This window comes from Rhagoletis zephyria, unplaced genomic scaffold (genome assembly GCF_001687245.7).
Source record: "Rhagoletis zephyria isolate East Lansing unplaced genomic scaffold, Rhagoletis_zephyria_1.1 Rzeph_scaffold_03817, whole genome shotgun sequence".
Lineage (NCBI taxonomy): Eukaryota > Metazoa > Arthropoda > Insecta > Diptera > Tephritidae > Rhagoletis > Rhagoletis zephyria.
Window position 1 is genome coordinate 1,478 of NW_016160900.1, and position 23,678 is coordinate 25,155.

General features: G+C 38.9%; 1 protein-coding gene across 1 annotated transcript in view; it reads right to left on the reverse strand.

Annotated features, from left to right (window-relative positions):
• Positions 1-3,888: 3,888 nt before the first annotated feature.
• LOC108369718 (uncharacterized) overlaps positions 3,889-23,678 on the reverse strand; it is a 46,696-nt gene continuing 26,906 nt past the window's right edge. Inside the window, 6 exon segments of the mRNA XM_017624888.1 lie at positions 3,889-4,286; positions 4,367-4,898; positions 4,976-5,172; positions 5,238-9,144; positions 9,146-9,177; positions 9,180-9,293. Coding sequence (XP_017480377.1) covers positions 4,216-4,286; positions 4,367-4,898; positions 4,976-5,172; positions 5,238-9,144; positions 9,146-9,177; positions 9,180-9,293 — 4,853 coding nt within the window. The 3' untranslated portion in view covers positions 3,889-4,215.

The following is a 23,678-nucleotide window of genomic DNA, read 5'->3' on the forward strand; positions in this document are numbered from 1 at the left end:
TCCTACCACTTTGTGTGACAACATCAAGGCGCATACCGCAAATCGGAGGAGAAGCTCGGCCAAACATTAACATATGGGATGCCGACCTTTATATTCAAGTCATAAATTGATGCCAACGGAACCAATTGCACACAGCCCTGAAGAGCGCTTAAATCGCAGGTCTTCATGGAGCTTGCAGCAGACATACCGTGAAAAAATTATTCATGAAAATATCGCCGTCTCAGTTGAGATAAGTCTGGGTAGTCAAAGAGAAAGTGTTCAATATTTTCAATCACCTCTTCGTCCTTACAACTCCGGCAGTCGTTCTCAAGAAAGCCTATTATATTGTTTTTATTTAATATGCATTCCAATTAAGCAGTGACTAGTCATGAGTCCAACAACTAGCCTAAGTCAGAGGCAGTCCACGAGCAGAGAAGCCTCCGACCTATCACCTCAGGTGACTATAGCCTAAGGCGATGTGTCAAGCTATGCAAGAAGTTGAAAATGGTAATCGTGCATGTAAAATTTAAACCTGAGGCTACGTAATCGTTAATTTTGTTTTTCCCTAAAAGTTTTACAATAAATCGTTTAAAATTAAAATAAAAATTTCAAACAAAAACGAGTCTCTCTTTCAAGCCTCACCTTCTATAACGAACTAAGCTATTATCCAGTAAGACGGAACCTTCGGTACCCAATAAAATTTTTACATGAAGGAGAGATGTCTCTTATTAAAGCCACTTTCTGGTTTCCATGGTTTCAATTTTTTAAACCATTTTGGAATGTTCATTATCATTACTTTCGCCATAATGTTTACTGGGTTGTATAAAATACATACGTATGTATGTATAGACTGTCACTAACATTAAAAGTTGGTTACCAAAGTTGAAAACAAACCATTTTCTACCCACTGTTGTTTTCCCCCGCAGAAATATGAATGAATGAACTAAATTTACCATTGCAAACGAATGCCACACGCCATATTTCTCTCACAATCACTACTGAGCGCGCTCATACTACACAAAAGGTGGTGAGTTTGCGCTTTCGAAAGTGCTAATTGTAAAAATTGCAGACACTGCAAGATACGAATTGTTTTTTTTTTTTATTTGTTTTGGTTTGGCATTCGTTTTTGTTGTTTCATTTGCATTTATTGCAGTAAACAAATTATTAAATTGTTTACTTTCTCTGTTGCGCACGCACGATGAGCAATGACTCGCGTAACTTCACAAGATATTAATTACAGTAGACGCCCAATATAACGAACTTTTGGTATAGCAAATTTTAATGCAACCCTAAATTAAGCTTCTATCACAGCTTGCGATGAGGTTTTAGCCGGTGCTTAGAAGCCTGAACTTAAATTCAAGTCGGCAGATTGAGACAAAAAATTGAAGGCAAAATTGATGATAAAGGCGAAAATGACAACAATTAGCAATACATAGGAGTTAGGGCAACTGAAAGGGCAAGCCAATTTATTGAAATTTTTCGATAAAAATCTAAATAAATTCAGTTACAAAAAATTTATATATTGAAAGTAATCAAGTTACCGCAATCTATCGATACTTCGAAGTTTTTAGTTATCGAAATTTATCGAGTTTTGCATGTTTATTGATTTATCGCAAGGTATCGAATTATTCAAATTTATCAATGTTTATTGAGTTATCGAAATTTATAGGCACAGAAAATCAGTTGTCAAAAATTTACGGATAGTTATCGAGCTCTAAAAATTGATGGGATTATCGAAATTTGTCAAATAAATGAAAACTTTCAGGTAATCGATATTTGTTGAACTATAATTATTTATAGAGTTAATGAAATTTATTGAGTTATCGTAATGCGCCGAGTTTTTCAACTTATCGCGTTATCGATATTAATTGATTTATTAAAATTTGTCGATTCATTGAACCGAAGTTTTTGGAATATTCGAAATGTATTGAATTATCAAAATTTCAAGATTATATAAGTTTATCGAGTTATCACTACTTATCGAATAGCTTTCGCAAAATTGGGTGTTATCAAAATTAACCGAGTTATCGAAGTTTATGCAGGTAACCAAAGTTTACTTAGCTATCGATTTAAATCGATATATGTATATGCATTTTTGGATTATCGAAATTTATCGACACGCAATTTATCGAAACGCACAGTTATCGAAGTTTATCGAAAATAATCGTAATTAGTTGAGTTATCGAATATTGTTGAGTAAATAATCGGATTTTAGTGTTTATGGAATTCATTGAATTACCGATATGTATCAAATTATCAAAGTTTATCGGCAAACTGGAATGCATCGGGTCACTTCCTAGTCCTGTCAAAGTCCTCCAAAGACATTCAATGATATAAAAGATTGTATCCGCATTTTAGTTCCAAAACAGGAGATTTTCCGGTATGTAATTTTATACCTTATAACCCAGCAAAAACTTTGACTTGACCTCCAATGACATGCCCGGGTTAAAGTAATGGGTTTTGTAAACTAGAAGGTAAGTGGTGAATCTCGATTGGGAAGCACTTTTCCATTGGAGGTAAGCGAGAAAATGTAAAGATGCTTTGGTGCTGCTAGGTAATGCAGTGCGTAAACGAGAAAGTGGAAAATTTTGTCTTGAGGCGAATTGTAATGCGTTATTCCATCGATACAAATAGTAAGCGCTTACCAAAAACAGAAAAGTTTTTGCTAGAAAGATAAACGACGTGCTAAGTGGGCAAACCCCTTCAAGCGTCTTACAAAATTAGAAAAATTGTCGAATTTCGATAGTAACTGGCACTCGTAGTCTTTATTATTACCCGAAAGAACAATCTCTGACAAGTACTTTTTAAAAATAATTTCACTACGCTGTAGGTGGTCCATTCGGAAGTTCCAATTTTCAATTACTCTTTCCAGCATTGCTACCAGTATTTCTTAATACAGCTGAATAATTAAAGGGTGTTGCTGGGAGCCTTTCCATGATGAATTTCCAAACAGTACTGAATAAAAATAAGACGACAGTACTTGTTCTTACATAAAACGATAATAATTTATGATATCATTAGCATTAACGCAACCTTCGACGCATCATCACTAATCTGATGCTCAGTGTTCTCATTGAAAATAAAAACACGCACTTTCTTTTATTTAAATTTAATTATTAATAAATGCAACTTGTTTATTTAATATCTACCTTTAAATGCGTTACACTTTCATTATATTGTAAATACCTACATACATAAACTTACATATTTCTCGTTGTTTTCTCTAACCAGTTGTTGTAGCGCTGTTTGGCAGCCTACGAGTACTTGATATTGAATTTAAACAATTCAATAAATGCGCAGTTTCAAAAGTAACATTATTTTATGAAACTTAGTGCTTTAATAGCATCTACATACATACATATAACTTTGAGTGATTATTAATTTTTTTTTTACTTACATATGTATTTACAAATTATGCTTTATTTAGTATTTCCAAGTATTTATTTAAATTATCAACAAGTTATTTTTTCACCAAATTAGAAGTGCTTTTAAAGGTTTGGAAATTTTTTAAAGTGGCAATTCAAATGATGGTTATTTTGTTAGGGTTTTCGACTATTTACTTGATATGTTAAAATGTTAAATAATTATTTAGAGTTTTTTTTTATATTTGAATTTAAACTTAAAATGCAGTAGCTTATTTCTATAAGTATATACTTTTAAATTAAAGTGGCAATGAAAAAATGAAAGTGAAAATGAGTAATAATAAATAGTTTCAAATAAATAGACTGCGCGCGTTTAGAGATGTGGTGCGTGCGCGTGTGTATTAGAGCACAGATGCAATTGCCAAACATCACTGAGTCGAAGAAGTATTTGTGCTTCTATGAGGAGTACTAAGGACTCCCTAGTATTGCTATTTGTATAAATATGCTGTGTACTGCGATCATTTACTAGCTGCTGGTTTTATTTCCTTTTGTTTGCAACCTCCTCGCCAGCAAGGCGGCAATTGCTTCGAAGTAATTAAACGTAATGATTAGACATACATAGATTTATGAATAGAATAAATAAGCTTAAGAACTAATTTTAGGCGCATGGAAAATCAAAATCGTTGTCGTTATCCGGCAGTATGTTAATGCGGCGCGCCTGAAATAGGCACAAAGCTACAAATTTTCGACCACACTTCCGAAAAAACACCGCCAAAAACTCGACTTCCCCCGTTTGCGTAAGGATTTCCAAAATTAATCCTTCATTTCGGGACTATGTTCATCGTTGCTATTCTTCAATTTCGTATGCATGGCTCTACCATAAAGGCATTGGACGATGTCTGGTAAGGTAATTAGACAAACTGTTGCTGTTGGGTGCAGGACATCCTAAGCGAAATAAGCAAAAAAAAACATATTTCATTACATTCCTTTTCATCATAGATTTCCAAGCCATTTTTCAAACTTACTACAAACGGAGCATGTCTGCTCATCGGTTCCATCACCGCAACCATCTCTGCCCGAACAAACAATCGCCGTCGAGCGGCAGCGGCCATTGCTGCAACGATGCGGGCAATAGGCGTCCTCATTCTCCAGCAGGCCACCGGCATTCAGCAGACGCAGGAAGAAGGTCGGCATCGAACGCGACCCGCACAAATGTGGTGGCTCATCGCTGCCATCGCGGCAAGAAATGATCGCATTGCAGTATTCATATTCGGGCAGGCATTCGCCACTCTTGCAACGGAAAGTGTGTGGCGGACATTCGCCCGCCCTCAGTGCGTTACAACCCAACTCATCCTCACCATGCGGGCACTGTTTGCGTCCATCACAACGTGCGGCACGTGAAATGCAGCGACCGCTGCGCTCACATTGAAAAGCTTCTACTGGGCAGGTTTGATTCAAGCGGGCATTGAATGTGCACTCTTCGTCTGAGTCATCATTGCAGTCCGGTCGGCCGTCGCACACAAAGAACCACGATATACAAACGCCCGACGAACGACACTGCGGTATGGTGAAATAACGATTTGTATTAGAAGTGTGAAATTTGCAAAAAAAATAAAAATAAATACAAAAAGTACCTGGAAAGTTCCGGGTGCGCAACCCGTTCGCTGTGCGCTACATTGCACTTCCGCTGCCGGCTCAGCCAAGTTGCAATCGCATACACCACGCGCATTGCAAACTGCATTTGGATCGGCCAACTGACATTGTCGGTCGTTCATGCACGCAAGTCCAAGTGAAACTGCCTCCGTGCCCAATTCGACACGTTTACGTATTTCTGCGCGGAAAGAAAGTTGTATAAATAAATGGTTTTCAATGTAAATGGCAGTGGCAGCCACTTACCTGTGATTGGTTTGGCTGTCAGCACATTTTCTGTACCAGGCAACTCCTTTACGGGTTCTGGTGTGGCCTCACTTTCTGGCGTGGTCTCCGTCATCAGTGGCTTAAGTGTTGTAGCTATAGGCGCTGCCGGTTCCATCAGCGTCACTCGACTTGCCAAGCCCAACATAGTCTGCGTAGTGATTTCAGTAATATCATCAGGCGTTGCTGTGGCCTCCTCATTACGTGTGACATCCGGCGCTCCGGCGCCAGAAGCTTCCTCTTCATCTTCTGCTTGCGCCGCGGCTGGTACTGTGGTGCTCTCCAGCACCAAACTATCCGATTCCAATTCTTGTGGTTGTATATCGTCAAGCGACGTTAAATCGAAAGGCAACTCTTCGGGCGATAAAGTGTGATCCGTAACTTCAAATTCCTCATTTCCTTGAGTGCTGATATCTGCTGATATCAGTGGCACGCGCGTGGTTTGCTCTGCTTCGGCTTCATTCTGTGCTTCAATGTGATTGTGTGCATGCTCACTCAAGTCCTCGACTTCTGGATAGAATGTTATCAGCTTGTCATTGCCACCATTTTCTTTTTGTGCTTCCGTTGTTTCCGCGTTTGGTGTCTGTTCGGCTAGTTTCTCCTCGGCCACATTCGTATCCGCTGCAACCAAATCTGGCACATGTTCCGCTGCTTGCGCTGGCTGTGTGGTAATACTTTCTACTCCTTGTGTGTTAACGTCTTCTTTCGAACGAATACCTTCCACTTCTGTGACGGACTCCAATGGTGTGATTGTAGTTACGTCCTCAGACATCAGATCACTCAGTATGTCAGCGATTGATTCATTTTCCTCAAATGATTCGTTGTCAATATCCGTATGCTCGACGATGTGGTGCAGTTCATTGGTGTGCTCTTGCGGCTTTTGCTGTGCGCTGTTAAGCATTTCGAAACTGTCGAAATTGGGATAGTCCGTATCTGATAAGGAGGCGGTAGCATCTTTATTTACATTTTCGTCAAGTGAAAGTTCCACTGAAGACTCCGAAAGGTTTGCAGCTTCTTCATTTGAGTCAATAGAATTGTCGGCTTCAACTGGATCGGTTTCTTCAACGTGGTTAGTGTGCTCAGTTTGACTATCTGGCACCAGCGAATCGGTTTCAACGATATTGTTGGCTTCTTCGAACTGATTTGGATCTTCTATAGGCTTGCTCTCGTCAATGGTGCTTTCCGACACTGCAATGTCAGGTATTGTATCCTCCACCGGGTTTGTCTGATCAGTCGATCCACCATCTTCAACGCCACTTAACTGTTCATTTTCACTGTCTAATTTTAACGGAGTCTCTTGCACTGGTGACTCCTTCTCGCTACCAACATCTTGTAGAATTGCGTTATCCTGTTCCGTATGCGCAGCCTCTTCATTGTCTACGACAGGCTTACTTCCAACATCTTCACCGCTCAAAACGAATCGCTCCGTATGAGCTTCACTTTCTGCAATTTGATTGTCGTTTTCGTTCACATCTGCAGCGTCAGGCTCCGCCTGCACCACGGGACCATTTTCGTGTATACCATCAGTCTCAGTCTCAGATTCAGTCTCTTGGATTAACGGCACTGCTGTTGTTGCAATCGTTTCTTCGACTACCGCCTCTTCCACCACTTGGTCTTCTACGTGCTCGCTGTTGATTGGCTGAGCTGGCTCAGTTTGCGCAACTATTTGCTCGGCGGCACTCAATTGCTGTGGCGCCTCCTGCACCTCTATTTGATCAGCCTGCGCCCCAACTGTCGCTTGTTCGGCTTCATTTATTATGCCATGCGAAAGTTCTTCATTCACGATCTGCTGCTGTACTAGTTCACTGGCCGCAACATCGCTGTCAGCCGCAACAGTTTCCTCAGTCACAGCTCCAACCGAACCGGCAACGTCTTCGTCCCCAGTATTTTGCTCTTCAGTCTGCTGCTTGTCGGTCTCGTCCTCTAAATTGTACCCACTAGCTGGCGCATCGAGTTGACCAGCGGCAATTGCGCCATCATTTGTGGCCGGCTGAGTTTCGTTCACGGTTTGCGCAGCGTCACTTGATTGTGGCTTCAAGCCCTCAGGTGCGTAAGCGATTTCTGGCTGCGATTCTTGTGCAATTTGTTCCGTTATTGCTACTTCTTCAGGCGCAACGGGTTTGTCTTGGTGTTGGTAATCGTCATTGCTGCTCTGTATATTGCCACTGTGTTCTTGCTCATCAAGCGCTGTCTCCGCTTCACTGTTGGCTGCGGTTAAGTCATCGCCAGCTGCTGCACTTTCAATTTCTGCTCTTTCAGCATCTTCTACCGCCACGACGGGTGCACTTTCTTCCGCCTGCGGTTGTTGCTGTTGCTGATGCTGTACATCTGTCTCACTTTCAGTTTCATGCTGTTGATTGATTTTCTCTTCGCTCTGATTATCTTCATGAGCATCAGGCAGCGGTGCTTGAGGAGGTAAGACGAATTCTGAGGGGACAGGTGGGTTAGCGGGCGTGTTCTCAGGTGCTTGTGCCCAATTAGGAGATTCAGTTATATCAATCGACTCATTACCATCTGGCCCATCAGTGTTTTCTGCATTGAATTCCTCCTGAGCTGTCTCGTAATCAAATTTCATGGTATCGTCGACTATTGTTGCACCATCGTCTCCCGTATGTTCGCCTTCCTGTTCGACATCTTCGTACATGTCCAATTCGTGGTGGAAATCTACGTACTGGTTATCAGAGGGCAATTCGTTTGGTGGTGCTTCAGTAGCCTCATGGGGTGCTGTTGTGCCTATTGGCAGCCCATCGGCACTGTGTTGGCTTTGCGCTGGGCCAAAAGCAGCGCTCTCCTCTTCGCCTTGCGCCTGTGGCACTGACTCGAGGTTTTGTTCATTTTCACTAGCCTCCTGCTCGTAATTATCTACTTCCTCAGGCGCAACAGGAGCAATTTGCTGATCTGGTACTACTTCGGCAATGTGTCCCACTTCTTTTGGCGGTGTGAGAACCTCAGCCACAGTATCCGTTTCGCTGTGCTGTTGCTCTTGGTTTATGTTCTCCTCCGGATGCTCTGGTTCATTAAACGCGGGTGCGTCCACAACTTGCTGTGCTTCGCCAATTTGGAGTTCTTGCTCTGCAGCCAGCGGCGTTTCTTGCCCAGCAACACCACCTTGGTTACTTGGTGCTTCTAATGCAGGTGGTTGTAACCATTCCAAAGGTTGTCCATCTACAATGCGCTCAGCTTCATTGTGTTTTTCTTCTTCCACTTGAGATTTTTCGGTTTCATATTCGTCGATGGGGTGTGAAGCAATGCCAACATTATCGTGCACTGTCTCTGCAACTTCGGCATCTGCAACAATATTCTGAACCTCGTCACCAGTCTGCGGCACTGATGGTTCTCTCTCAGTATCTGCGTCAACAATATTTGACTGCTCCTGCGCTTCCACCAAATGGTCCAGTTGCTGTTCGATTTGTGCCGATTGTTCTTCGACATGCTGCGGTGTTTCGCCTACGTGTTCTTGGTGTTCTTCATCAATTTGCTGGTGTTGTTGTTGATTTGCTTCTTCACCATCATATTCATCTTCGATCTTATACGGATAATCGTCTACGGCAGGCGTGGTTTCTTGTGGCAAAATTTCATCGGCTGCCAGTGCTTGCGAATGCTCATCGGCTGCTGCTGGTGTTAATAGATGTTGCAATGTGGTTGTTGGCGATTCCATATCAGCATCAGAATTAGCTGGGGAATCTGACTTTTCCTCGGATGTCGTCTGCTCCTCAACACTGTCGTAGCGCACGGGTTCAACTGCAGGTAGAATGGGTGCGGCTGCCAGCTCTGTGGCTGCTGGCGTCGGTGGTGCGGTGGTAGTGGTGGTTGTTGTTGTTGTGCTGCTACTTGAAGTACTGATAGGTGCTGTAGTCGTCACTGGCGCTTCCGTTGGCACTGCTACGTGTACCCTCCATACAGAAGCCGCCTACCAATTTGTCGGCGAGGTGCATTGACAACGGCCAAAGAGATTTGGTATAAGGAAATCGCAGTGTGAACGTGTGTCAAACATTTGACAGTGGGCATGACTGTAGCAGACGGCACCAGGCAGAGCCGCTGAAAGAAAAAAGAAGAGAAAAATCAAATATTCATATTAGGATATTGTTAACTTGAAAAGAGTCTTTTATTTTAGAAAATTACTATAATTTCTAATACAATTCAAGCTCTTGATAAAATCCATTTTAAGCTCAAATGAGACTCCTGCTAGAATCAAAGGTATTACGGTAAGTACACACAGGAAGTGGAGCCGAGCGGAGCGAAGCCGTTTCGAACAAAGCAAGGCTTTCAAATTGCTGCGTTTTTTCTTTTTTTCACTTTTAAGTTTGTTTAAAAATACTTTTTGTGTTCAAAAATTCCTTAGCCGATGTTAGCTTTCAGTAGGACCTGGTTCGCATGCTATTAGACGGAACAAATAATTTTGATTTTTCTTCGATTTCTCTTAGTTACGAAAAAGCATCTTTGAAGTGCAGTGCGATATCGTGTTCAAACGAAAAATTCTACAAAAATAAATCTGTTTAAAGTAAACAAAAGGTCGTTTGGCGCAAAATCGTATGTGTTTTAGCTTGAAACAAAATGGAAATGGTTTTTTTTCTCAGTGTAGCTTTGTATATGAAAGTGTTTATTCAGCAATCTTTCTCAGTAGCGTTTCGGATCTGAAACCAGAGCAGTTTCTGATTTTAATGCTGCTGCAATGAATAAATCGAAATAATTAAATAAAAATTATTTCTCAACAAAACTAGTACAGAAAAGCTCCGGCTGAGCACCGTCAGTAGAAATATCTTATGCTAGTGATGCACAAAACCGAGGAACCGGGACTAGATAACCGGGTCCTTTAAAGAACCGACCAGTCGGGTTCTTAATATAACCGAAAAACGTGCGCTAAAGGAACCGGAATTCGATTCCAAAAGATCCGAAAAATGAATCCTGTAGAACCGAAACTCAATACCAAAAGATCTGAAAAATGCTTCCTGTAGAACCAAAAAATGGTCTCAGAAAAACCGTAAAATATGTCCAAAGAACTGAAACAATCAAATTCATTGTTTTTGTTGCTAGCGACTTGAAATACTATTTGTGTATGTATTATAGAATTCTGAGCTGACCCACACATTTGTTTTTCTTTGAATTTAATGTTATGTTCGTTTTATTTCTCATCTCATAATTGATGCATCAAAAGAGCAGCGACAACATCGAAAAAATCAGGATTAGGAATTGCAGCTAACTGTAAATGAGTAGACTAATGGTGATTTCGTTTCTTCCAAAAAATGTCTCTTTTCCACGGTGCAAAATCTGTTCGACGTTATACACAACCCTGTAAAAGGGCATGCTTTTGCCTTCTTGCCCTTGTCTAGCTCACGCATTGCATAATATTGTGCACCATAGGACTTTCAGGGAATATGCCTTACATGAGTGTGACATTTTAAGAAACGAACACAAAATTGTCTTAAAATTTGCCATTATTTTAGAATCGAACATGAAAGAGAAAGGGGAGATCAAAAGGCGGTAGAAACGAAAACACAGTAAGAAAGGTACTCTCGAATCGATCTCACTGAGCCCGCAGAGTGATGGCGGTAGTGCTTACTGCATATGGATTACTCTTGGACAGATCTCACCTCAACGAGCGTTGAGCGAAAAAAAGGAAATGTGCAAACTAATGACAAGGTCAGTTTAGCAAAGGGTGGACCGGAGGCTTTCATGTCCCCTCCAATCATACGCCATATGCGTAGATATCTGTTTCGTTTCGTCAGATGCAACTGCAGAAAACTTGTGGGACTGATCTCTTTTCCTGTCACAAACGCCTGGCTGTGATCGACATACACCAGGACACCTCATTAGCCCTTTCCGCCTTGATGAAGAAGGGTCGGCGGTACACTTTTGGTGCTTTTGCGCCGCCAGAGGGTCAATTCTCGTTCCGCGTTATTGGGAACGGGAACTGCTGAGTGACAAACTACTCGGGTAGATTTAAAACAGATTAAAAGGAAAACATAAAATCCCAGCAATGGCTTGTGCGCTGTGTCTATAACCTGCCACGTAAAAACCACTTCCAATGAAAAAGACAAAAAAAGAAAAAAGGGGAAACTATAAAAATATTTCGAGTTTTGTCTGCCTCATCGGACTACAAAGTAACGCTTCAATTTCCATTGGGCAAACAGATCTTTACTTTCCCGCCTTTTAGCAATTTAACTTCAGTGTCATCTTCTGTGGTTGCACTTACAACAAAAAAAATGCTGAACCTGCAAAGGTGGATGTTGCACCTGTGCAACAATAGCTGCAAAGTACGTACATACATACAAACACGCTGTGTATATACCATACCTACATATCTATATTTATAGATGCACATACATGCATACAAATGTATGCTTATAGAAAACCAAGCTTGTTTTGCTAGCTTATGGAAGCTGCGCAAAGCAAAAGCATCGCATCGCATGGAATGCAGCATTGTAGCACAGCGGAACAACAATGTTGCCATATGTGGCAAGTCGCTGTGTACACATACATATATACCTGATTGTGGTGACCCACTTTGCGCTTGTCTTACAACCAACTAACCCATCCAACAGTCAGTCAACCCAAACAACCTGTTTTCACCGGCAATTCAAGCGCATCGCATCATACATATGTACATATGTATGTATGTACTTACTCATACCCTACTGCTTCTTCTCATCCAATTGTGTTGCTTTTGCAAGTTTTTTGTTTTTTTGCTGATTTTATTAATATTATTATTATTGTTGTGGTTAATGTTATTGGTTCAATGTGATAAGTTCAATTGCGGCGAGACGACGACAACCGCGGGCAGCAACATTACATACATACATACATACATACATACATACATAGATGAGACAGAGCATCATTGCTGTTGCAATACTAGCAACAACCACAATCAGCAGCATCAGCAACGGGGGCAACAACGATGAGGACGACTTTGCTAAAAGCGAATCATTGCCAAGCCGGTGACTAGGGCAACTGACAGTGTTGCTGACAGTGAATGGCCAAATGGCGAATGTTGTATAGCCGAATGGAGAGAATGGAGAATGGCAAATGGTGGAGCGCTCGTCACACTTTTGTTTAAGCAACGCTGCGCTTGTTTAAATGCATGTGTGTATGTGTGTATGTATGTATGTAAGTAATTGCAGTCGCTTGCTGCCAATGTTGCAGTTTTTCACGTCAACGAACCTTGCAACGTCAACAACGCGTCGACAGCTACATAAAAGTCGGCGGCTGAGCTGCAGACTTGCAACAGTGGCACGTCCCAGCCGTTAGCTGCATGTCTGAGATCGAACGACGGCTGCACGTCTGCGGCTTCGATTGGCACGGTCGATTGCGTTCGTTTTTGGCGCCGTTTCATACTCGCGCTAGTTGTTGGATAGCCAACCAATATTAACTATGACTTAATGGGAACTAAGTATGCGGCTTGAGGTGAAAATTAGAGATGTTGTTGGGAGTAGTCATTTGATTGGTGGTGCCCTGTACGAGTAGGTATGTATATGTATGTCAGAATTCACGACTAAAATAAAAAAAAAAATATGTATATTTAATAAACGGTCAAATTCTGACCAGCGCTGAACTTAACTGCAATATACAGCAAATACATATTGCCAGGGTTTCTAGGCACATCAGTAATATTGCCAACCTTTAAGAGATTGCTGGTGGCAGAAAGCAAGTGCCTTATCAATGCCCCACTATTCAACGACCTCATTACCTTTGCTGTGCAGATTGTACAATTTCCATATCGAATACGTCCCAGTATTCCAAATCTAAGTATTTACAATCCTTAAGGTTATAGACGATGTGGTGAAAAAATGGTTTCATCTCCACCTTTTTCCACGACTTTTCGTGTCGGTAGTGTAGTCTGTATGTCAGCTGCGCTCAAGGCATTGGCCAGCTCTGTAATTACTTTCAGATAGCTCGGAAATGCAAAACTAAATTATGTTGGAGGCCGTAACTAACCTTACTCTGGATGCCAGATCATTGGGAATACCTGATACACATCTGACCATTTGGCTAGAGAGGGCTCAAGCCGGTCCAGTTATAGCTCTCCCACAAGGGATGTTAATTTTTCAGCCTTTTCCGATCCCGTGATTTTTGGCATGTCGTTATCACAATCCTGGAATCCTGGGATTAGTCCCGGGATTTAGCTATTCATTACTTTTCAACAACTTAAATCGAAAAAATTGCTTCAACATTGTTTGAGAAGCTCTCCTACTATAAATAAATAAAGGGGTTTTGAAACCTACTTTTTTATTTAAAGTGGCGTTTTTATTTTTTACTCTGACGTCAGGATTTCTTTTAAAGGACTTCGTAATTTTAAAAATATGATCAATTCCAAATTATCTAAAATGATTAATTCCAATTATTTAAAAAATCAATACAATGTAGAATAAAAATATGGGTACCAAATGAAAGAGGAAATTTCTTTAGAACCATAAAAAAATTTGAATTTTTTGGCTTCACAATGACGAATAGGTAATTTTTTAAGCTGATAAGGTTAGAAGGACGAAATTCGAGGATGATATAGAGTTTATGTAAATCCTTAACATATAATTTTTCCAAAATGAATATTGCGAAATTTCAAGGACAAAATTTTAAAATAACATTTTCAATACTTACCAGCAGGGTTGTTGCGAATATTATTCCGAAATAAAAGTCCGTTCCGGATAATAAACCAACCGCTTATCCAAATTAAACAAGTTTGGTACCAAATTAAAGAATACTTTAATATCTTTATAACTGATGTGTCTAAACGAGGAAAGCCACATATTTAAAAATATTTCAATAAAAAATGTTAATCAAGTACCATAGAACAAACCTTGTGTAAGGTGTATGCATTTCTTTAGTATTAAATTATAAAAAAGAAATTTATTAAGATCGTTCGTTATTTCTGTTTATTTCATTCCTGTTTCATATGGTACCAAATTTATTTGATTTGGACAGGCGGTTTGTTTATTATCCGGAAAGGACTTTTATTTCGGCATAATATTCGCAACAACCCTGCTTACTAGTTCTTCTGCACCAAAACCTTGAATCTGTTTAAATTCTACAGGATTTTCTCTTTAATTTGATGCCCATACTTCTTTTCTAAGCACATTTCCCTGAATTTGTTAAATCATTTTTAAATTACTGACGTCAGAGTGAAAAACCAAAAACGCAATTTTACTATCACCCCTATGCTGTACGAGGCTCTTCTAGTTGCAGATGCTCTAAGAGGTTGCTTTACCTAGTATTGAAAACAGTTTCCACCATTTATTTGGTTTCTCAACCGAAGAAATTCTATTATCTAGATCTAGAGATCTATTCTGGGCCTTACAATTGTTCTCTTGTGGTCCCTTAGAAAACTCAACTTATGCTTTTCACAAACAAAACAAAATTGCCTCATTTGATTTAACCAAGGTTCCGAGAAATTAAACTGGATCTGTCAAATAAATAAGTTGAAATAGTTAGAGTTATTTTGTACCCCAAATTTAATAGGAAGATAAACGTGGAAGAGCATTCATTGAAGGCCTCTCCATGAGATCGGGATGGGTTTTGAAACCAATAATTGTACACTGAATGTATACCCCGAGTCATACTCTCTTATGGGTCAGTAGTCTGGCGACCAGCTCTTACTAAGGATTACTTAGTTAAGAAACTAAGCGGAATTCAAAGGTCAGCAACCGCTTGCGTAACTTGTGCAGCGATATCCTGTCCGAAGGCGTTTTGCTTGATTTATTACCGATAGGTGTTTGTACCACAAATTCCGCACGCAATTCCCAGTAACTGGACTCAAGGAAAGCTCCAGTTCTTTTATGGCATATTTTAAGGAACAAAAGTTCTTCATTTATAGTTGTTTAGCGATAGAAAATTAGCGTAGCGCTTTCTGGAATCCTACTGTAGGTAGGATTCTTTTAGGAATAAGCAAAAAAGATATCTATAAACTTACGGCAGTCTGGACAGGCCAGTGGCCCGTTGGGATGCATACCTCACCCATCAATAGGTTTTCTCGTTTCTGTGAGCCGGGCTCAAAATATACAGTCGAACACTTTCTGTGCGAATGCCTATTTCACCATTTCTCCAAAGTATTTTAGAGTGCAGCCGTCGGCTCTCTATATAACGTACTGAAATTCCTTAAAGCAACCAAATTGCTATAGCTTGTACGAGTTGTGGAATTAAAATATCAAAACTTGCTAATTACTCATAAACCAATATACCAACCAATCTTTTCTACTGACAATGAGGTCTATATGAACTTACGTGAAAAGTACAGCATTTTTAAGAATTTTCCTAAAGTTTTATTTGAAGTACATACATCGCCAGCCAGCTTAAAATACTCTTTCTCCCTTCATTTGCAAGAGAGCTCTTTTTGATGACAGCTTCAACAGTAAAATGAACACATTAGTACATTAGGACCTTGCAGATTTCTTACAGCAGAAGCGTGCAAGTGCTGCATTAAACTCATACAAATTTCGCTATAAGTGTCATCACCTACTACATAAAAATGCACGTAAATGTGCACTAGCTTACACCTTAACGATGTGTGTGCTAGCGTGGGCCGAAAATCCGCTTTTCTAGAATTGTGATTGGTAATAGCAAACAAATTTTTAATTTTTTGGTCAATATCTTAGGCTCGCCCAACTCCATCAAAGTTCAATGTGCTCAAAACATAAAAATTAATTAATACATTTTTTTTTATAAAATTGCAATTATCTTCGAAAGTATTAGCCCTACAAAATTTGGTAAATATATGGACCTTTTTTGCAGAGAATCGAAATAAGCCAAAACAAAATTTTTTTAGCACTTGCACTTTGATGGACTTGGGCGAGCCTACGATATTGACCAAAAATTATTTTTAGAGCATAATGAACCATATTTTTGCTATAACCAATCAAAATTCTAAAAAAAGTGGATTTTCGGCCCACCCTAATGTGTATATATGTATGCACATCAAATTCAACTCTGATTGCTATTGCCATTAGTGCTTCCATTGCATTCACGATTATGATTGTGATTGCGGGAAATGTATTTATGTATGTAGGTATGTAGCTATGCAAGCAACTGCGCTGCAACAATTTTCATTGCTACATTTGTGGCATAGTTGCATAGTTGCATCAACCAACTGAGGCAGAGCAGAGTAAGCAATTAAGGAGTGAAGCAAGCAAATGTATATACATACATATGTGCTTATACATACATCAGTAAATAAGTATTTCTTTAAGTGCACCATTATATCTGCGAATACTACGTATTTGTTTGCACGTTACATATCCCTGCAGGGAAAAAATGTTGTTAAATATTTTGAAAAAGAGAGTGCATAGTTTGAGGTACGCTGTAGTTCCACATCTCATTTAAAAAAGTTTCATACTGCTATTATAGTTAGACAAATGTGATCATGAAGAAATATATGATAACGATTTAGACAAAATTGAAGACAAAGACGAAAACTAAAACAATTACCAATACATACATAACAATTAGATATCTGAAAGGGTATGAAAATTTATTGAAATTCAGATTAGAATCGAAATAAATTTAGTAAAAAAAAACTTTAAGTATCGAAAGTTATCAAGTTACCGAAATGTTTCGAATCATCGAAGTTTATAGTTATCGAAATTTATCGAATTAAATGAGTTATGGCAACGTATCGATCTATTCAAATTGATCAATGTTTATTGGGTTGTAGAAATTTCTAGGCACAAAAATTTGTCGATAGCTTTCGAAATATATGGAGCTATCAACGTTAACCGAGTTATCGAATATTGTCGAGCTATCGATTTATATCGAGATATATACATTTTTGAGTTATAGAAACTTATTGAGCAATAAAAAAATAAGTTATTGAGTTCAGTAATTAATTGAATTGTCGATGTGTATCAAATTATCGAAATTTTTCAACAAACTGGAATGTATTGGGTTAATTGCAAGTCGTACAAAGATCTTCAAAGATATAAAAAATTGGAGTCACGTTTTAGTTTTAAAGCAGAAGATTTTTCGGTTAGTAATTTTGTGCCTAAAAGTTAAACAACGTGCTAAGTTAGAAACCCTCTCTGCCGTTTATCAGTGGTGTCGTGGGGTCGACGACAATATTTGGTAGCAAGCGCTGATGAACTTTTACACGGATGGGTCGAAGGTTGACGGAGTGGTCGGAGTTTTCGCTGGAAACTCTCCATCATACTTAAATTTAGGCCTCCATATCACTATAGTATTTTCCAGATAGGAGTGGCAGCCACCCAGGAACCAGTCGATTGGCTGATCAATTTCGTGACACCGACAAGGGTCTCTGATAGCCAAAGGGCAAAAAGTGTCTTGGGCTCGTTCACCAATCCGCTGTTAAAGCTAGGGGAATTGCCAGCGTCTCTTCCGGTCGTGTTTAAGCATTTTCTAATCAGACTTATACTATTACCAGGGCGCATATATATTTCAGGAAACCACTTGGACAGAGCTTCTAAAGCCTACAAAGGCGCGACACTCAATTCTGGCGGGTGTATTGACAGCACACCACAAATTGCTAGACACGCGGTTAGAGTAAGTTGCAACTAGAGATGGGCACGGGACTAAATATTCAATTCCGAATCCACCCATCACGGCGTTTTTCAGAATTGTAAGAAAATTCACATTTCTTTCAAACTAATTTTGAACAATAAAAAAAATAATAATAATGAAAGATCTGGCATCTTCCGATTTAAATTATTTTTTTGCTTTGCTGTTCCTTTTCGTCGCAAAAAACGTAAAAAAGTGCTTAGGTATTTTATTAAACGTTTGTAAGGAAGATTTTCTGAATTTGCGGAGGTTGCGGTTTTATCGGGAGTGTCGGAAAGGATTTTGGTCCCGTCCCAATACCGCCCATCCAGGTCATTTTGAAATCAATACCAAGGGTCCCGATATACCGCGCCCATCTCTAGTTGGAACCATCCCGACACTTTCTCTTAGTCTACATAGATTTGGCAAGCAGTTCATAGTTGCGCTATAGCTTAGCAGTTACCGTTCGCAGTGATGCCATCAATCCTTTGAATGATGCTTATCACCTTAACCTAGGCTCATCTAATTTTCAATACTAGCTCAAATATGTATTTACAAAATAATGTCTATTAACTTCCAAAAAAAAATTTTAAGTTTTAAAGCGGTTTGGAACAGAGAAAGGAACTAACTTTTGTTACAAGTTCTCCCACTAATTATAGGCTCCAAACCCGTAATTTTTCCTACAAGGCTACCTTGACGCAGCTGCATGCACTCCTCGACAAGTGCATACATATTCATATATAACCAATAGAAGCATTTAAAAAGCTCAAACATATTTATCAATGAAAACATGCATATGAACATAACTGCACTCTTGCACGCACGCGCTACTTTTGACACAGATTCAATTTCGTTTTCCGGTCGCGTGCGCATGCGAGATCAATGTTAACCGAAATGTGAGAATTTCTAAAAAAAAGTGCAAAGCAAAATTTAAAAAAGAAAAACGAAAAAACGGGAAATTGGAAATAAAAAAGATACCTGCAGACATAATTTATTGCCGGACATTTTTCATAGATAATACGAATACGCTGGCACATTAGGCGGCCGGAAAAAATATCTTACTTGCACCAGTGGATGCGCCGCGATGCGGGAAGGTAGATAAATTAATACGCATTACGAGCCACCACAACGCAGCTGATCGACAATGGGCTCAGACGACACTGAATGGGGACAACGTTGATAACAACACAAAATGCCGACGCAAGTGACAGCAACGGCAACAACGGCAACAACAACAACAACAACAAGTAAGGCAGCGAAAATATGGGTTGCTGGCTGTTATGGCTCATCAATGACAGGCTATGGACATATCTATGTATTCATATGTATGTGGGTCGTTCTTAAAAAACATGACCAATTGGTGTCCCCAGACTTTACTATTTTATATTTTGTTTCTTCAAAAAGAAAATAGAAAAATATCTGCATTTTTATAAATTATTATCGATTCTACGTAACTATATTATAAAAAAAAAATAATTAATTATCTGAAAATAACTTAAAAAATATTTTCAATGTCAAAGGTTTAGCAAAAACCTGTGTCCCGAGCCAATTTATAAAAATTTAATAGTTATTTTCAGTTGAAATAAAATTGAAAAAAAATAATATTTACAATTTTTGTTATTCAGTTTGTGTATATTAATACCATATATAGAAAAGAATGATGAAAAATAATTTTTTTGTATAATTTTTATGAAGAAAATTTGTGTCCCCAGGTTTTGGTCCCCTCTGTTACGTCCACTCATTTTATTGAAAAATGTTTGTTAAACGTTATGACGCGTATATTTCTCTTATGCTTCTCCATCATAACTTAGCTAAAATCAACAAAATGTGTTTTGAACTGTTCAGTCTTGTTTAGTGCGTTGTTGAGTAAGGAACCCAATTGTATGCCGGGTACGTACCCTTATTCAGTGTCAACTCTGTTACTGTTGAAAAACGGTGAGTAAAGTGATTTTTTATTTATTTTATAATTTTTTTATAAATATTTTATGTACATTAATTAAGTGGACAAATAAATTCTCCAAAATTCGAATAAAAAGCTAAAATATGGTATTTTTGAGTTAATTTGTCCCCTCTGTTACCGGTCCACTCTGTGACTTATTAACTCCAAAAACTCCAAAAATTAAAAAAAATACTGCTGGTTATGGATTCCTATTGTTGATACCATCCGTAACCACATGAGGCCAATTATAAACATATTTGGCCAACTTAATTTTTAAAAATTACAAAATTCAGAATGGTCATGTTTTTTAAGAACGACCCATGTATATGCATTCGAGCATGGTTTTAGTCAGCAAATTGTAACTATTGGCCTATCATGCATGTACTACATATGTATGTATGTATGTCTCTTTGTATGCACTTTTTCCTCCTGCTTTGGTGCAGCTTGCTTGCTGCGTTGTATGGTCGCACGCCTGTAATGGCAAATACGTAGTTGCAACAACTGGTTGCCATATGTGCGTGCAATAATGCGCAGTCTCTTGACAATGACAATGTGTTGCATGTTCGCGTATAGATTTGCAATGCCACAATTACCGTCAGCAATAGCTCTCAATAACCGGGTATTAGTTCGAAGCTATAGCTTACAATTGATGTTGTTTAAAGCAACGGGTGGCAATTTTGCTTGCTACTTCATATGTATATATGTAAATGAATATGTACACATATGACTACTGATATGAGTTTGTGTTTTTATGGTTGTACGCTTCCTTTTCTTCACCACAACGTTGAGCAATTTACACACTTTACAGTTGGTTCTCATTTAATTCGCATGAATGGCGTTGCATGGAGGTGTATGCAGGTACATATGTATGTATATAGAGTCATAAGTATGTACATATGGATATGAGTATGTATGAAAGTACATTATAATTCCATGCTGATATAAACAGTTGTGTGAATGAAATCCAGGTGAACAGGTTCAAGTTCACTTTACTAGCGTTTTCTTACTTATTATGTATTTATGTATATAGCCAAGCAAAATTTTATCAAAGCAGATATCAAAAATTGTGTACGCTCAAGTATGATAGCCATTTTGTTTTATTATATTATATATTGTTTATAAATGAATTATATGTTTATAAATCATATGTTTTGAGTCATATGTTTTTGAGAAAAATACTCCGTAGTAATTTGAAAATTTCAAAATTACATTTCTCGATTGAAAAATAAGATATACTAGCCCGGCTCGTAGCGCGAGGCTTCGAGGTGTGTTTGACAACTAAACAGGTTGCAACCCTACTAAAAAAAAATATATATATATTTGCGCATCTGTAGACCAAGCCCTTTCATTTGGCACCTCATCTCTTGTAATCTAACTTATAGCCCACATTTTTTAATTTTTCGCACAGGTTGCAACCCTCCTCGAAAAATAAAACCTAACTGCAAATCTGAAGGCCAAGCCTTTTCATTTGACACCTCATTTTTTTTTTTAATTGAATGAACTGTGCAAATCTAATGTCATTTACAAAATATGCCTAGGTGGCAACCCCACTAAAACGAAAAATAAAAACTTATTGCACATGCAGTGATCATATACTTTCACTTGGTACCTCAGATTTTAGTCCAACAAATGGTGAAGATCTTATAACTTTAAAAAAAGTGGCAACCCTACTCAAAAAGTAATACATTATTGAACATCCAAAAGCCGAGCCCTTTTATTTGACAACTCATTTCTTGTAATCCAACGAACAGTGCGGATCTTTATTTTTTTAGACAGGTGGCAAGTCTGTAAGAATTTAAAGTACTAAAGATAATATTTCTATCGATACATATATACAAACTTAAAAAATCTCATCTAAATCCGTTCAGTAGTTTTTGAGATTATACTATGTATAAAAAATAGTAATTTTTAAATAGGTGGCAGCCCTATTCAAAAAATGAAAACTTGAGTACACGCGAAGGCCATGCTCTTTCATTTGATATCTCAGTTCTTAATCCAACGTACGGCGAGAATCTTTAAAATATTTAATAGGTGGCAACCCTACTCAGAAAAATAATACATTACTGCACATGTAGAGGCTAAGTTCTTTCGTTTGACAGTGACGGTGCAGAACTGATGCCTACGCTTATTATGATTGAATATAGTAATTTTATTTACAGCTGGCAACCCTATTGAAAAAAGAATAAAACATTAGCGCTTATCTAGAGGCTTTCTTTCCTTTCTTTTGACACCTCAGCTTTTGTAATCCAACGAACGGTGTGCATCTTATATTTTTTTATGCAGGTGGCAACCCTATTAAAAGTATATCAGAGGAAATCTCGTCAAAATCCGTTCTGTAGATTCCGAGATTATATCGACGAGGGGGGAATTTCCCCTATTTCTCGGCCTTGGCCATTTCATTCCAATGGACGCCGACGCTGCAGAACATTGTACAGTGAAAGGCCTCTTTTTAAAGCGAACATAACCTAGTCAATGCTTGGTTTATTATTGTTACACGCTTGATTATAACACAATTAACTGTCATTTGACATTAAAAGCGGCTGACCGTAAGCGCCACGGAACCATATGTATGTATGCACATATGTACTATGGACATACATATGCTGTGTTATTAGTATGTACTTCCACTGCTATAGCTACAGCTGCTGACATAGCGCGGCTGTCACTTGCCACCGAGAGAAAGTTGAACAAATCAGATGAAAAAAGAGAAATGCATAACGCTAAGCAACCTCGAACACAATTGTAATTGTCATTGGTATATTTAGTTTGTGGCAGCAACGACTAAAGCAACAAGAATAACGCCGCGCCGCGCAGTTGGCGAGATATCATGCATGTGCATGCAAAAGTTAAGGCAGCATCTAGACTAACTGCTTGCTGCAATCATACACCACACCAGCAGCAGCAGCAGCAGCAGCAGTAATCGATTTGCCTTTTATCGAAGATTTGCATTAAAAAAACAAAACAAGGCAATTGCAGCCTCATTTCCAGGAAGCTCATTCATGCCCCTAAAATAGTAGCCGTGCCGGCTGCAATGCACTTTGTTAATCGTACGAGTACACGCAGCATTGCCAAACCGCCTGGCGCCAACTATGGTAATCGCTTTGTGGCCATTGCGCATCTCTCTCCATTCTAATATTGGTCATTTGGCTGCTCGATATAGCAGGCTTGATAGCGTTTCAATGAAATGTTTTTGCGCTGGCGATTTACTCGCCGAACTTCACCAAACACCAAACGGCAAATGCCAAATTCCGATTGCCAATAGTCAGCACTGCAAGGTGGTTAACATATGATTGCACGTACATAAATACATTCAAGCGAATGTGTGCATGCATGTGCATGCCACTCCTAAAAATCTATTTCCACTAAAAAGTCCATTTCCATTAAATGCAACTTCACCACCATTATGCGCCGCATTGCCCGGCAATTGCAGTTTTGTGGTTAGTATTCATTTTGTTTGGTTTGTTTTTCATCTTTGCTTTCCCATCTACCTGCTTTTCCAATCTCTATTTCTGGTTAGCGTATAATTTCTTCTACGCCAATTTTTGCTGTAATCGGATGACAGTCAAGTCAACCGGTGTAATGGTACCAACTTCCACTTTCTATTTGTGGCAATTACTGATTTTGCATTTTCTCTGAGTTTTTATTGCCATATATGTATGTACATATGTATTCGTATTGTTGATGCTGCTGTTGCTTTTGCTGTTCCTTTGACTGTGGAAGTAGCAATTGTTATTACTTCTGAGGTTTTAATTCTTGGATAATTAACGTACTGAATGAAGACACTACTGACTAACTATTGTGGTTCAAACGTGTGATTTATGCCGTTGATGTGGTATGTTTGTGGGGTGATAGAAAGAGCAGAGACCGCCAGTTAAAAACTAATCTGGTTCATAGAAAAACGAATTTTAAAATAAGAGTGGTCGTAATTTGATTGATTTCGTTCATTGCCTATTGTTCGCGCCTAAAGCTGGGATCACACGATTTGTACATTTGGCTAAAAATTTGTC